This window comes from Peromyscus eremicus, chromosome 5 (assembly GCF_949786415.1).
Source record: "Peromyscus eremicus chromosome 5, PerEre_H2_v1, whole genome shotgun sequence".
Classification (NCBI taxonomy): Eukaryota; Metazoa; Chordata; class Mammalia; order Rodentia; family Cricetidae; genus Peromyscus; species Peromyscus eremicus.
Window position 1 is genome coordinate 13374185 of NC_081420.1, and position 16080 is coordinate 13390264.

The window sequence follows — 16080 nt, forward strand, 5'->3', positions numbered from 1 at the left end:
AACTCAGTAGTAATGTGCTTTCCTGGCACGCACAAGGCCCTGGATTCCTCAGCACTATGTAAACAGAAAAAGCTGAGGAGGCTGAAGAAATGGCTCAGAGGTTAAGAGTATTTGCTGCCCTTCTAGAAGACAAGAGTTTGGTTCCTAACATACAACTGTCAACTCACAATTGCCTCCAACTCCAGCCTCAGGGGATCTGATGCCCTCTTCTGGCCTCCACAGGCATATGCACACACACACACACACACACACACACACACACACACACACACACATTAAAAATAATCATAAAAATGTAAAAAGGTGAAGAATCATTGAGAATGTCATTGGACATCAGCCTCTGACCACTGCACACATGGCCACCCATGTACATGCATACCCCCTCACACAAGCAAGTACATATATAAAACACACACGTGCACAGAGGGGCAGATAGAGCGCTCGCCTAGCAGGGGCAAGGCTGTGGACTCAATCCCCAGTTCCAAAAGAGAAGAGGGAAAGAGAGAAGGAGGGAAGAAGGAAGTGGGAGGAAAAGCAGAACATTAGCATTCCAAAAAGAAGAGAAGAAGGAAGAGGAGGGGGGAAAAAGAAAGAAAGAAAGAAGGAGAGAGAGGGAGAGAGGGAGGGAGAGGGAGAGAGGTAGGGAGAGGGAGGGAGGAAGGGAGGAAGGAAAGAAGGAAGGAAGGAAGGAAGGAAGGAAGGAAGGAAGGAAGGAAGGAAGGAAGGAAGAAGAGACAAAGGTTAGAAAAATCTTCCAAGACAAGGTGCAGTTACAACACACCCTCGGATGAATGGACAGCTCAAGCACGGTATTTACTGACTTCTCCCTCTGTTGGTACTTGGTTTGGAAGGAAAAAGAAAAACATCGAGCTGCTCAAGGTATGAATGTTGGTTTATTAAACTACACAGTCTACAAACTTGATTAATAAATATGCTTACCAAAGCATCTCTAAAATGTGATAGGTCATCAGAAAATGCATCACTTCATAGATCAATTTATCGAAGAAGCCTGCAGGAATGAGCATCTTGCATAGATCTCTGATAGCACACTGTTGATGTGTCCTGGAGCCTAGGCACCGGTGGAGAAAGCTATAAGAAACAAAAGTGCACTCCAAAGGAACTCTAGGACCCATGGAGGGAGGGTGTAGTTCTTTCCTGGGCAGTGTCTGTCCTCTGACCTGCTCTAGTGCCTCTACTACGAAATCCATCAATGGAGAAGAAAACCGGTAACTCCCTCTTGGAAGGCATCTGCCCTGCACTTGCAGCAAGCACCTGCCATGGTCCCTCCAGATTCACCCCAAGAAGTTCTGGAAAACATCGGCTGCTTCCACCCAGTTCTGAAAGCAAGCCAGCCCGCGCTCCCGGATCTGCTTCCGCCCTTTCTTGGTGATGACGGCTCCATTCTGCTTGATGACCACGAGCCTGGGGATGGCTGTGATGTCGTACCTCTTCTTCAGTTCACTGAGGACAGAGGGCAGAGGGTTAACACTGCTGCAGGTCTGAAAGGAAGGGCTGTGTATGCATTCTATGCAAACTCTGCCATTTTATATAGGGATGTGAATACCCTTTACTTTCAGTAAACACAGGGGATCCAAGAATCAATTCCCTTCAGATACCAAGGGACAGCCATACTATATAAATCTCAAGTTGAAGATACAATCAAACTCTTCTAGCACTATAAATGCAACAATCCAAAACTCAAGTAGCCTGTAGTTCCTGCTACTCAAGAGGATGAGGCAGAGAGATTACCTTAGCTCATGCAATTGAGACCAGCTTGGGCAACATGAGGAGACTGCAAGACTTCATCTAAAAAGGACATGGAACAAGGCTGGGCTAGGCAAGAGCTGCCTTGGATCCAGGAGCCAGTGAACTGGAGACCTGGGAGACCTAGAGAGCCCAAGCCACTGTCTACCCAAGAAATGTAGTCCAGGCTGGTCTGCTTTCCTAAACTCCAAAAATGTCAGCTGGCAGGAAAGGTTCCCTAACACCCAGCCATATCCTAAGAAGGCAGATCAGAGGCTGGACTGGTACGAGGGGAAGATGCCTGCTAGGCACCTTGGAATCTGCCCACATCCCAGCCTATGAGTGCCAGTGTTGCAAGGAGGTCACTGTAAGCTCTTCAAGGATCCTTGGGAGTGGCAACCCATAGCATGAATGCTTGCAGCTGCTTTGAGACCCGGTTCTGCCGTGTATGGTAATGCATGCCTGGAAAGCCTGTGCTCAGGAGGCAGAGGCAGGAGGATCTCTTCCTAGACAGATAAACTCAGTCACAGAGGATGGGATACGATGGAACCCTCACTCTGAGAAAATGCCTACATGGAGCATGGGCACCTGCCCCTGCAGTCATCCTCATGCTAAGATGGGTTCTCTTCTTGGTCACCTGCACTGGGACATCTGGGCAGAGGGACAGCTCCAGATAAGCACCCAGAACTTATTTCAGAGACATACTGGTAATAAACAGCTGCCTCTCTGGGCTGAACACAGTATCTGTTGCTGTGTCAGGAGATAGAGCTACACTGGAATGCACCCGCATAATTCTGAGGGCAAGGTAAGGGCTCGGGGTGTTTCCTTCCTACAGGGGCACCAGCCTCCAGTCATGCCATGACAATCTCAGGGATCCACAAGTGATTTCCTTGGTAGTAGAAAATGTCTTCCTCCTCTCCCTCCTCCTCCCTCAGGTGTCTCTTCAGGAATTGAGGGACAGTAGTGAGTAATAGAGACCTCTGAGGGAAAGCTACACACAGGTCCTTTCCAGATTCACTTCCCAGTTGGGGCCTCTATGATCTCCCTGTCCCGCCTTGCCCCCTACAGCAGAGAGCAACTTCCTCAAACACCTCCTGGATGTCCCACTCAGTTCTCACTTCTCCCTAGTTCTGGCCCCTTCCCTTTGGACCATGATCTGATTCCACAAATCCTAGCTGACTTAGTATCCCCTCAGAATATTCTACTTCTTGGTTTGCATAAAGCAACATTGAGGTTAAGGAATGATAAGGACAGATAATTAAGTTTGCAAAAGGAAAATCCTTCTGGAAATGAAGCCCAGGCAAGCCAGGCCAACCTGTGCTCACAAAGGCCCACTTGTCTTCACCTGGTGCACAAGGGCTCTGGAGCAGGTGGGTGAGGAAGGGAGAAAGAAAGCTACACCCTTCTCCAGGGAATCGGTGTACGGATAGGGCGGCTAATTACCCCGGGAAAGGACATCAGCCAGGGCACACAGGTAGACCCCAGGAGAACTGGACTCTATGCCTCAGTGGCACATCTGGGAATTAGGGCAAGGGACCAGCATGCTGGTCTGTCACCAGCTGACACTGTGGGATGGTTAATATCCATTGTCAATTTGGCAGGATCTGTACTCATCTAGGAGACAAACCTCTGGACAAGTTTGTGGGAGATTTCTAGATTGGGTTAACTGAGGTAAAAAGAACCCCGTTAACTGTGGGAGGCATCATTGCATGGGCAGGGTCCTGGACTGAAAGAAAGCACAAAGTAAGTTCGGCACCAGCATCCTTTTCCCTCTGGCTCCGGACTGCAGACACCTAGTGACCGACCTCTTCGTGCTCCTGCCACAGAGACAGACTACTTTCCCACTGTGAGCCCAGATCAAGCCTCCCCGCTTAAGTTTCTTTTATTCCGTGGGGAAGGGGCTGTGCCTGCGTATGCGGAGGCCAGAGGGATACGACAGATGCCTTAATCACTCTCCACATTAGTCTCTCGAGATAGGTTCTCTCACTGAAACTAAAGCTGGGTATTTCAGCTAGACTGGCTGGCCAGTGAGCTCCCAGGATCTGGCTGACTCTACTCATCCATGGCTGGGGTTACAGGTACATGCCACCATGTCTGGTTTTTGTTTTAACTTAAGTGCCGGGGATTTGAACTCAGGTCTTCATACTTGCACTCTTACTGAGCCACCCCCCTCCAGGTTCCCTTAAGTCGCTTTTGTCAACTATTTTGTGACAGCAATTAGTAAAATATTATTACAGAAGCCCTTTCGCAGACTAGGTCAACCCCATTCCTCACGCATCTCTTTACTCAGCCATGAAACCGTTTTCTCACTATCCTCACGGGCAACCCAAAGCCCTATTCTCGGGGGGGGGGGGGGACACCTGAGCTCGCTGTCTAATTATCAACACCGTCACCATCTCAACTGCAAAACAAGTGTGTCCTTTCAAAAGCTCGTATAACTGAGTGCCTGCCGTCGAGTCAAACCACATTTCAAAGCACAGCACTTGAATCAGTTCTCAAGCGAGTCCTTCTGCAAAGGTTAGACATACCATGCACGGGATTGTCATGGTACCGGCACGAGTGAGGCCTCAGCCTCCCAGGCTAAGCAGCTTCCCCTGGGTGCTCCACCTCCCTGGGAACCACCAGAGAGAATGAGTTTAGGAAAATCAGGAGAGAAGGCTCAGTCAGTAAAGTGCTTTGCAAGCTTGTGACATAGAGTCAGACCTCAAACTACATAAAAAGCTGGTGCGGCTGTAATCCCAGAACGGGGGTGGGGGGTGGGCAGAGACTGGTGGATCTCTAGGGCTCTCTGGCCCACCAGCCTAGCCAACTTAGTGATTTCCAGGACAGTGAGAGACCCTGTCTCAAAAAACAGGGTGGATGACACCTGAGGAATAACAGCAGAGGTTGTCCTCTGATCTCTACTGGCATGCACTCACAAGCTCACCCCCCAAACACACACTAGAGAATCAGGAGGCTTCTAGTTATTATGAATCTACAGAACGTAGCAAAGTTGGCTATGCTTCGTTTTCTAGAAAGGACTCACAGGTAGTGCTGCAGCTGGGTAACAAGCCCAAGACCCAGAATCAGAGGGATACCCAGAAACTGACATCTGTTCTAGGAGACAGGGCTGGGGGCGTGTACTATGAGACCTCCATCTGGACTCTTCCACCACAGGAGATACCACCAGCATCACCATCACCACCACCACCACCACCACCACCACCACCACCACCACCACCACCACCACCACCACCACTACCACGCTGGCCGCGTACCCAGCCTTGCTCTTTCCCAGTCCTCCTACATGTGTTGCGATAGCATTCATGTTACTGAAAATCACACGTTATAGTTGGGGAACTTCATCACTGTACGTAAAAATTAAAATTAAATCACAAAGATGGCCAGCACCTGGTTCCTCTTGCTGTCAGCCCCCCCCCCTTCCACAGAGTACCCCCCAATGCAGCTCTGTGGACACAGGTTGGGTAAAACAGCTCCCACTCTCAGGTTGGTGGCTTCCCGCCCTTCCTCCTGCACTTATCAAGAAGACTAGCTGAGGGATGCCAGTTAGCATCAGGACCAGCCCCGGAGCTCCTGAGACGTGCAGATCTCTGAAACCCTAATCGTGAAAGACTGAAACGCTGGCGGGCCGGATCCCCGTGGATACTGAAACCAAGACTCCAAGGAATTGACCCGCATTGGGAACTGAAGAGGAAAAAAAGTGGGGGTAGGAAGTTAAGGACCAGAGTCTGAAAGAGCGGCAAGGTGCAGAAGAGGAGGTTCCGGGGAGCCAGAGCTCCAGCCCTGTGCCCCCGTCACCCGGGTGTGCACTCACTGCCTGTAAGGGTCGTGGAAAGGCAGTGCCAGCCAGGCGCCGTGAAGCTCCCGCATGAAGTCCAGCATTTCCTCCGCGCTGCCGTCCGCCGACACGAACACCACCTCAAAGGGCGCGGGCCGCCGCGCCTCGCTCACCAGCGCCGTGTAGAAGTCGCAGAGCAGCGGCGTGAAGTCGCGGCTGGGCGAGCACCGGCCGGCGGCAAAGTACAGAGCTACCACCTTGTTCTGCAGCGCCGCCTCCGCCTCCACCACCGCGCCCTCGCGGGTCACCAGGCGCCGCCCGCTCAGCACGTCCACCATCGCCCCGGAGCCCGGCTTGTGGAGGACACCCCGCAAAGACGAGCCCCGGGGCTGTGCTGCCACCCGTCTATGGGCAGGGCACGCAGAGCCTCGCGCAGTACCGGGCGCCTCGCAGCCCCGCCTCCCGCGGAGCAGCGCACCTTGAGCCCACGGGAGGAGCTAGCAGACACCGGCTACTCCAGAAGCTGGGGCCACAGCCGTGACAGCGGGGTGCCCAGCTCCAGAAGCAGAGCCAGGCCATCGACCTCGCCCACCTCCTACTCTACCTCATCCTGCCTCGACTACCGCGACCGGTCTACTCACCCGCATCCCACATCATCCACCTGAGCCCTGTCCCGCCCCACCTCGCCCACCTGCATCCTGTCTCGCTCACCCAGGACCTGTCCAGACACCCACGACCTGTTCAGTTCCGCCATATCCCACCCAACTAGAGCGCCCAACTACACCCCACCAAGTCCACCGTATCCCGTCCTGTAGACCGGAATTCTGTTCCGCCCACCAGCCTCGCCCCACCCCGCCCACAAGAGCCGGGTCCACCCTTGTGCCAACCGCCCAACTACACCCTACCCCCGCCTACCCTGCCCACTAGGGCTCTGCTCCGCCCATCTCCCCACCCCTCCTTTCACCTTGCTCCACCCGATAATTTTCCTGTCTAGGAAAAGCCTTACAGCTTTCCAGACTTCAGCTGGCCACCTCTCACCACCTCCCCAACCCAAAAAGCACACCCTCATTGCCTACATACGCTCCAGTCCAGTCTAGAAGATGCTGCACCCACCTAGCGCCTCTGAAGAGGGCTGAATTAGGTGAAGAGCTGTTCTGCCCCTGGCCAGAATAGGCAGGCTGTGGGAAGCCAGGGCGCTTGTGTTCTGGGTGTGTACCTCCACTGCCCATATCCTAGAGTTCTGGAAGAAAATTGTTGCACAGGGAGAGCCAGAGTGTTAAAGATACCCAGGCACTGCGCGGGTTCACTATGGTAAGGAAGTTTCAGCTGCTTGCCAAGCTGGAGGAGGCACTCTTGTGGGTCAGCATGTACCGGCACACCCAAAACCGCAGGAATCGAGATAAATAATTCCCAAGCGCAGTGTTTTAAAAATTAAAAAGTAGGAGCTACAAAAATGGCTCAGAATCTTTAAGAGTGCTGGCAGGCTGCTCCTGTCGAGGACCTGGACTCTCTTCTCAGCACCCACACAGTGACTCACAAACCCCTGTAATTCCAGTTCTTAAGAAATCAGAATCTTTTGGCTTCCACGGGCACCAGGCACACATGTGGTACACATACATACCTGCAGGCAAAGCACTCTGACACAAAAAAATTAAAAATAAAAAGTAGTGTAAAAAGGTTGCAGAAAAGTATTAAAAATTAGAGGCAGTTGTGAGAGCCAGTGTTACATTTTAAGTTTTAATTACTATGCCTTAGCAATGCATGAAACAAAAATGCCTCTGATCTGCAAGACCCTTGCCCAAGGACAGATAGTTCCTGAAATGCTGGAGGCTATTCATAGGAGATATAAGTCACATGTTTTCACTTCCCTAAACAAGTTTGTTTGACCCATCTGTGCTGGATGTTTTTGATCACATGTGGCCAGGAGGTACGTAGGTAGGAACTATGTCAGGATGTATGCTTGCCCCTGATTGGACCTGTTGGGAAATGCAAGGAATTATAGGTTTTCCTTATTAAGCCCTTGCCATACTTGATTCTGGGCCATTTCTTGGGAACCTGGGTATAGAACTGGCCAGTATTTAATTAAAGCTTGCTTCAAATTTGGCTTTAAACTGTGGTAGTGGTCTTATTCTTGATTGGTGGAATTAACATTTGCTAGAGGCCCCTAGTAAGATTCAGACCACCCCCAAATTCTAAAGCTGGACCTTCATGCCAGAACAACGGGACTGTCCCTGTAGCCAGCTGTCTCTGTCATTCTAGATTTTTGGAAGTGGCTTACAATGCTCTTCCTGTTTACTTAGGTAATATAACCTTCTGGGGTCTTTGATATAGTTGAAGACTAGATAGTTATAATTTTCCTTGGTTATGATAAAAGATAAATTAGATATGAAACTTTAGACTCACAAATATAGGATAGATGATAAAATATTTTCTTTAATTTTACCAAATACAAATAGACTAGATATTGTAACTGTAATTCTTGCTTGATAACTGTTCTATTATATGTAATTTTACTATGTTAAAGTTAAAACCTTCCTTTTTGATTAGATAGAAAAGGAGGAGTGCTGGGGGATGTCCATCTGTATGCTATGAATATATGCTGTTACCATTGGTTAATAAATAAAACTGCTTGGCCTATGGCAAGGCATCTTAGAGGCAGGTGGGAAAATCCAAGGAGAGAGACAGGAAAGAGAGAGGCAGAAGAGTCACCAGCCAGACACAGAGGAAGCAAGATGACAAGGCAGAACTGAGAAAAGGTACCAAGCCACTGGCTAACTATAGATAAAAATTATGGGTTAATTTAAGTGTAAGAGCTAGTCAGTAATAAGCCTGCCATAGGCCATACAGTTCATAATTAATATAAGCCTCTGTGTGTTTACTTGGGCCTGAGCAGGTGTGGGGCTGGGCGAGATGGAGAAAACTTCTGACTACAGAGGGGCTCTTCAGGAGGCACATGGCTTGAGATGTTCCAAGACTCCAAGGCTGCCTTCAGTTTGTGGACTACCAAGAGTGAATTGCCATCCTGAAAATGCAGCAAACATCTGTGGAGGCCTCCTGGTGAGTCATAGTCTGATTCTGTTCTGTGGGATCCCTATCTGGGATGTAGAGGGGATGCAACAGGACACCAATGGTCTCCCATCCATGGCATATAGCTAGACATTGCCTACCCATCTGATTCTGGTTGGAAAGTTTTTGTATCCCATAGAAAGTTTTATCTGTCTGTTTCTCGGGAAAGTTGTGTCTCCTTGTTTTGTTGAAAAGTTTTGTCTTTGTTTTCTAGTGTGTTCATAAGTTTTGTTGCAAGCATGGAGCTGAGACAGAAATGGTTCTGATATTTTGCTATGTCTGTGTGCCAGCTTCCAGTCACCACATGGCTGCATTTGTGGCCAGGGCTCAGAATTTATCTCTGAGCTCTCTGGTCAATGGATCTGAGTTAGCAGGAGTTTGGATGTCTTTTTGTTGTAGATAACATTAAAATTGTTTTATGCTAGTCTATTTTATTTGAAAGCTGGCTCTAGAGTTGGTTTATGGCTCTCCCTTCACTAGACGCAAGTATATTTAAAAGTTTCCTCTACGTCCTGTGTCAGTCTGAGCCGCCTGACACAATGACAGGGAAAAGACAGAAAAGCAGAACAGACAAAATAGATAAACTTGGTTTGTGTGAACATCTGTACCTTGAGATTTATAAGTTTATTTTGTCGGATATGGTTAAAAATCTGTAAATTCTGAAATTTATTTAAAATTTATTTAAAAATTAAAACTAATAACACTGTGAGTTGATAGGTAAAAATCCATGCATGGGTAAATTTAAAGGAACCATGTGGCATGATTCCATTTTGTGATACAAGCCACACATGGACAGCCACCATCTTTGAGCAGCCACATGTCTGGCAGCCATCTTTGCTAGGGTTGGAGAGGGCAGATGTCATGTGACTTCACCGTGTTTGGGCAGCCACATAGCTGGTAGCCATTTTGTTAGGGTTAGAGAAGACATATGTCATGAGATTTCACCACCAACTTGATTAAAGGTGACCATGAGGAGTGGTCCTACCAAGAAGGCAACAACAGGTTTCCAAGATATTTTCCATTAGGATGTATTTTTGTATGATAATACCTGTCCTGTCCTAAAACAAGGTTTAAGAAAGATAGGATTTAAAAACAATGCTTTGTTAGTAGTGTATTAAAGCTGCACCGCCCTGTTGTTATATGCAAGAATGTACCTTGCTCTGAGAGAAGACTGACCAGCCTTTATGGCATCTGCTTGGTCCTTTCCATTATGCCCTGTTTTCTCCCTCTTGAAGTAAAAAAAAAAAGGGGGGATACTTAATTTTTAATATTGCAGGAACACACAATTCAGAGATTTTGAATTTTTTTAAGGAGGAAATTTTAGAGTTGTACAGAAAATTTAAAAACTGGATATTTTTAAGGAAGTTTTTTTAAATATTTAAATTTATAAGATTATACATTTTAAGTTTCTAAAATGTTTTATATTATTAATATTTTAACTTAAAAGCAAATAAAGGGCTAAAAATTAAGCCTACAGCTATGAGCACGAAATACCAAACACCAGAAACTGGAATATTTCTGTCTTATGATGCAGCAAAACAATGATCTGGCAAAGAGCTTGGAGCAGCTTCTTAGCCTATGAGTCTTGACCCTCTGGAGATTGAAAGACCTATTTATAAGGGAAGCCTACGACCACCTGCCTGTCAGATGTTGGCATTAAGATTCATAACAGCAGCAAAATTTCAGTTGTGAAATAACAACAGGAATGATTTTGTGGTTGGGGTGACACCACAATATAGGGAACTGTATTGAAGGGTTGAAGCACTGGGAAGTTGAACCACTGGCTCAGAGTATGTCTCTCCCTACCTAAGGTCTATTCATGCTTAAGAATGTATGTCTAGCCTCCTTATCTTTGCTAAATTTGTTACACTTAACTTATTTTGATAAACTGAATCATGAGTAACTGTTATGTTATATAATGGTGTACTATAAAAGGGAAAGAAAATTTCCCAGTCTCTCTATGGACTGTGTCTATGAGTTAAAAGTTTTATGTTGATACTAAAAGGAGCTTCAAATCAAAATTGTTGTTTTTTTAAGTCTCAAACTTAACAGAGATAAAGCTATAAAGTCCTTTTCCCAAGGTCAGGCATTAGACAAAGCCTACATTCCCTTGGAGGCTTGAAGAAAATTCCTGATTGTTAAAAAGAGTCATTCTCCTTATCTCTGGCAAAAGGAACTTGTGGCTCTTCCATTAACATATGGCTGTGGTATCTATTAACTTGTCAAGGCAATAGTAGCCTCTAGGCTCCCCCACTACATGACCACAAGCCCTATTCCAGCAAATCCTAGTCTTAGAAAAGCTAATAAGTTATTGTAAACTATTAAGGATAATTAAGAAAAATCTGACTATATTTGGCACCCAACATGGGGCACAATAACACAGACAGATAAGTCATACCAATCGGCACCACTGCAGTCACCACCTGCTAGCAGTCAACAACAGTCAGCTGCCATTCTTGGGGACTCCAGAAAGTGGGCCCAACAACTTCCTAGAACTGGGGCAGTAAATGCAGCTTCTGCCCCATACTGACTCACATGAGGCTAGACTCTCAGAGAACTGATGGGGGGCAAAGCCAGCTGATAGAGCCTCTAGGCAGAGGGCCTATTTGCCACTAACAGTTTAAATCTTTGGCTCATGCAGTCATAGAACACTACAGATTAGAGGGGGGGTGGGGAAAGCCAGGTCCAGGCTGAGAAAACCTCTAAACAGGTTACAGTGTGCTTGAAAATGTGCCTAGGTGCTAAAGAAAGAGAAAATGTGTATAGTAGTCATAGAAATAAATAAGTAAGTAAATAGATAAATAAATAGAAAATAATCAAGTCTTTAAAGAAAGAATAAAGTAATATTTAAAAAAATAAGCCAGGATGGGAAATACACAGGGAACCTGAATCTGGTATGTTGCTTTATTGACTTTGAATTTTGATGAGCAAATTGTAGCTGATGAGAGACATTGGATTGTGGAAGGAATTGCTGAATTAAACCAGCCTATATACTTTAGGGATGTCTTGGCTTCAGAATGGAAGTTGTGAAATATATTGCATTGGGGGAGAGCTTGTGCTTTTGTGTCCACAAAAAAAGCTATGAATTCCTTCAAAATTAATAAAGATCAGATTGACTGGGGGAGAGCTCCTGAAGATCTTGTCTGCAGACATGAGGGAGGAAGCCAGTAAAAACCACAGGACAAGCGACATGTATGCTGATCCCTCTACATGGGAACAGCTCTGGGACTAGAAGAGACATGATAAATCTTGTTTGCTGCAGAGTCCTCATAACAATTTGGTTATATAGTCCAAATGGACTTATAAAGTTGATAGGTGTCTTTTACTGGCTCAAATATAAAACAAATCACTTTTAGCTGACTTGTACACACCATACATTTCAAACTTGTGTTAATGCATATATATATATACATACATACATATATATATACATACATATATATATATGTTACCTTTAAAAGTCTGTATGTTTTCAAAGCAAAAGGATCACACACAAATAAAGACAAGTAGCTCAAATGATTCAGCCTCTCAGAATGCCTCAGTTACAGTTTCCTTAAAAATCTACATCCAGAACAACTTCAAAGCTGCCAGCTGAGATGGTTCAGCCTCACAGACTACTACAGAAAAGACTTCAGATAAGCTTTGCACTTTCCCATCACACAGAAACTGGACATCAAATAATACAGCTAACTCTTCCAGGACTTGACCATTATCCCAATTTTCTCAGGGTCCTCTAGAGATGCCATCACCCACAGACAATAGGAAGCAGTCTAGAGAACATGACGCTCATATTCCAAAGAGGTGAGTGAATGGTTTCTGGTCATTCAATGGATTTTGTCATTGTTTAGGGGGGTTGGCTACAAGTTGTTATTGGTCATGATCAAGGAGAAAACTAAACAAAAGAGATTAGATTTAGGGGTCTTTTTCCAAAAATGGGGAAGGGGATATAGGAAAGGGTAGATTATTGAATCCACTTTTAAACCAAAAAAAATTATTAGTCTCAAATATTTCACATTGATATGGAGTTTTGTATATTGACACAAATTTAAGGTTATTTTTGTTATACCATATAAATTATTCTACTCTTGCTTAAAATATTGTACCTATGCAGCTCATTAAACTATGCAACATATAATTAAGAGATACAGGTTAGTAGTTAGTCATCTATAATAGTCAAATTTGTAATCATGTTAGATATGCTTCAAGGTTGAACCTAGGCTTGTTTAGCTCAGGTATACTTAATAGATAATGGTCCTCAAACTTGTCAGAGATCTCAGGAAATATGGCATTTAAAATGTTTAAGGGAAAAAGCTTACTTTGACAGACAGAGACCCCCAGATTCTAGCAGTGACTCCTAGGTCTCCAAAGAAGATGACAAGGCACCATGATGTCTCCACTTAGATGGTAATGATTCTAACCACTGGGCGAGACTGCCCCCAAAGCAGCACCTGCAAGCAGGCCCCGGCCCCAACTACAGGCAAGGAGGACACTGCAGAGTTGATTGTCCTACTTTGCCTATACAAAGTAAGGTCAGTCTCTCCCTTGTTCCTCCTCCACAGGAAAGCCTCTCATCTTTGGGACCTGCCAATAAAAGACTGATGCTGTCCTGGTACCTCTGTCCCCAGCACCATGGAGAAACAGGTGCCTGGGATGACCATCTAGGTAATGGAATAGTCTCTGTCATTTTAATTGATTCACAGGTCATTTGGATTATAATCTATGCTACAATTTATCCTTCTCAGATCTCTGATGGTATTGATGGCTAGGCTAACTATAGCTTTGTCAGTTGGCAGCAGCAGGTAACCAGGTTCTTCCCCAAGGCTGTAACCACCTTGTTAGTTCATTTATTATGTAAAAATCAAGCTTTGCTATTTCTAGAGCTGCTAGGTCTCTTGTAGAGAAGAGGCAGACAGGTTTGCCTTGCTAACAGATTTCACATTAAAAGATAAACAGGTTTCAGTTATAAAAACTCCACTAAAGGGGCATGATTTGAAATGGTTGTTCTCAATAATAACTATTTGTGTCTCTAATAAATGATTAGATGGAAAGAAAAAGTGTTAAAGTCTATGCAATTTTGAGGGTCTAAGAAAATGTTCTAAGGCATATAAAGGTCTGAGGATATAAGAGTCTATGTAAGTTCTGAGGGTTTAAGATATAGAAATGTCTAAGGATGTGAAAGCTTAAATAAATCCTGAGGATCTCAGAAAGTGATTTAAGATGTAAATGCAAGTTATAAAGGTATATAATTGATTTAAAGTATGTGAAAATGTAAAGTGTTTCATATTTCTTCCCCCATCTACCCTATTGTTACAATAAGATTTCAAAAGTTCAGAGTTTTAAAATTGATCAATGGAGTTCTGATAAGCTGGTAGAGCACTGACTACTTACTGTTCAGTCACAAACTCAAGATTTTAGATTTCTTTTGGTTGTCTTCTAAGTATAGACTTACAGGTGCTTCTCATTGGGCTAAAAACAATTGTGTCCAATCTATATCTGGCTCTCTGGACAGAGGAAAAATGTTCATGCTTTTTAACACAAATCTATAGCTTTGTTAGGACTCAAAGATGTGACTTTACTCTAGTTATTTTACAGACACCTGTTACCTGCTTTATCTACAATGTAGAATTCAGTACAGATTGGTAATGCTAATAATATCTAATACTTTTATGTCTTTTTATAAACTAAAAAAATACATATAAGTTTCTAGAATCGAGAGAATCATAAGACTTGGATCTACTTCTCACAGGTCAAAAGGATTCCAGATAAGTATAGTCTAAACCTCCCTACCTGTTTATCCCTGAGAATGGGATCCTTCTCTCTTCTGGTCTTGGAACTCCTCCCCTTTCCCAATTACTAGGACTATTAGCCTGAAAGTTCCAAATGTAAGACTTTCCTTTAAGTTCCTAATTTTAACTTCTATCCCTAGTCAATATCAGTCTCAGTAGATTTCCACTTGGCTGACAGACACATTCAAGCATCAGCTGCTGACTACAACATGTTCCAAATGACTGCAAGTGCTGTACTTGCTGAAAGCTGATGTGGACCAGTCCTGCCGATGTGATTGCTCCCTGTCTCTTTGACTGTGTGAGCAAACAAGATGCTTCTGATGAATGCCCCATTGCCCGAACTCCCTCCTTGCCTTTGACTAGCATTCCAGCCTTTCCAGGCCCTGACAACAATGTCCTAGTTTCAGCAGGAAGTAGTTACAGAAGAGAGTATGTCACCCTTTGTCCCCCAACAGGCTGGAATGTTAGATCAAAACTAAACTCTCTGGCATAGGGGACAAAACAGTTACCTATTAGCATACCAAGAAAGGTACCTGTTAAAACCAAATAGACCCAGATCTATCAACAGGTATATTCATTAGCTATAAAAGTTGTATAGTATGATAGGGCACTCAACTTGCTTTATGTAAAGCAGAGATGTTATTATATAGCTTTAAGAGAAAATAGTTGTTTCTTTATAAACTACTCAGGAATCATTGTAGATAATCTTGCTGTACAAAAAAAAAAAAAAAACCATTGCAAAAAAAGGGGGATCCTGAGATGAAATAAGTAACTGGTCCCCATTCTCATTTCTAGGTTCCTTCTAGATAGTAACTCTGTCAGCCATCACAGGTCCTTTGGCCCTTCTGCTTCTGCTAATTGCTGTTGGCTCTTGCATCATTGATGCCTTAACCAAATGATAATTCCTATCTGGGTACCATTAAGCTGATGGTTATTAGATCCCAATATAAACAGGTACCCATCACAAGTCAATTTGATTCAGGATATAACTCAAGGGGGGAATGTGAGAGCCAAAATTAAATTTTAAGTTTTAATTACTATGCCTGAGATATCCATGAAACAAAAATGCCTCTGATATGCAAGACCCTGGCTCAAGAACAGATAATCTCTGAAATGCTGGAGGTTATTGTTTATGGGAGATGTTTATTGTTATTGTTCATGTTTATGTTTATTGTTTAGGTGTTTTCACTCACCTAAACAAGTTTGTTTGACCCATCTGCACCAGATGTGCTTGATTACATGAGGGCAGGAGGTGTGTAGATAGGAAATATTTCAGGATGTATGCTTGTCCCTGATTGTACCTATTAGGAAATGCAATGAATTATGCATTTTCTTTCTGAAACGCCTGCCATACTTAATTCTGGACCACTTCCCAGGAACCTGGGTATGGACCTGACCAGAACCCATCTACCTAGCCAGTATATGACTAAAGATTGCTTCAAATTTGGCTTTAAATCACAGTAGCAGTCATATTCTCAATCAGTTGGATTAACAGTAGTGAAGGAAATCTATATGATCCAACATATAGAATCCAAGAATATGCCATTTTGGTGTGCTGGTTATTTTGAGTTGAAAGCACTTGGAAGACAGCAAATGCAGGAGAGTTTTCTCTACATTTCCTGGAGCTGCCTGGAGGCAGGATTGCAGAGGGAGCAACTGCCATGGATAGAGATTTGCCAGTCAGAGAAGATGGACTTTCATAAGCCC

The 16080-nt window shown here is 44.6% G+C and overlaps 1 protein-coding gene across 1 annotated transcript; it reads right to left on the bottom strand.

The window, feature by feature from the left end:
- Positions 1 to 874: 874 nt before the first annotated feature.
- Positions 875 to 5859, bottom strand: Nxnl2 (nucleoredoxin like 2). Its single transcript, XM_059262280.1, has 2 exons — positions 5558 to 5859; positions 875 to 1461 (listed from the first exon to the last, which is right to left on the bottom strand). Exons 1-2 carry the CDS (start codon positions 5857 to 5859, stop codon positions 1293 to 1295), a joined length of 471 nt encoding a protein of 156 aa, XP_059118263.1. The 3' UTR covers positions 875 to 1292.
- Positions 5860 to 16080: the final 10221 nt, after the last annotated feature.

Excerpts from the sequence above, each read along its gene's own strand:
- Nxnl2 (XM_059262280.1), bottom strand. The coding sequence starts at position 5,859 with ATGGTGGACGTGCTGAGCGGGCGGCGCCTGGTGACCCGCGAGGGCGCG. Across the intron at positions 1,462-5,557 it reads TTCCACGACCCTTACAGGCA|TGAACTGAAGAAGAGGTACG; the intron begins GTGAGTGCACAC and ends CTCTGTCCTCAG.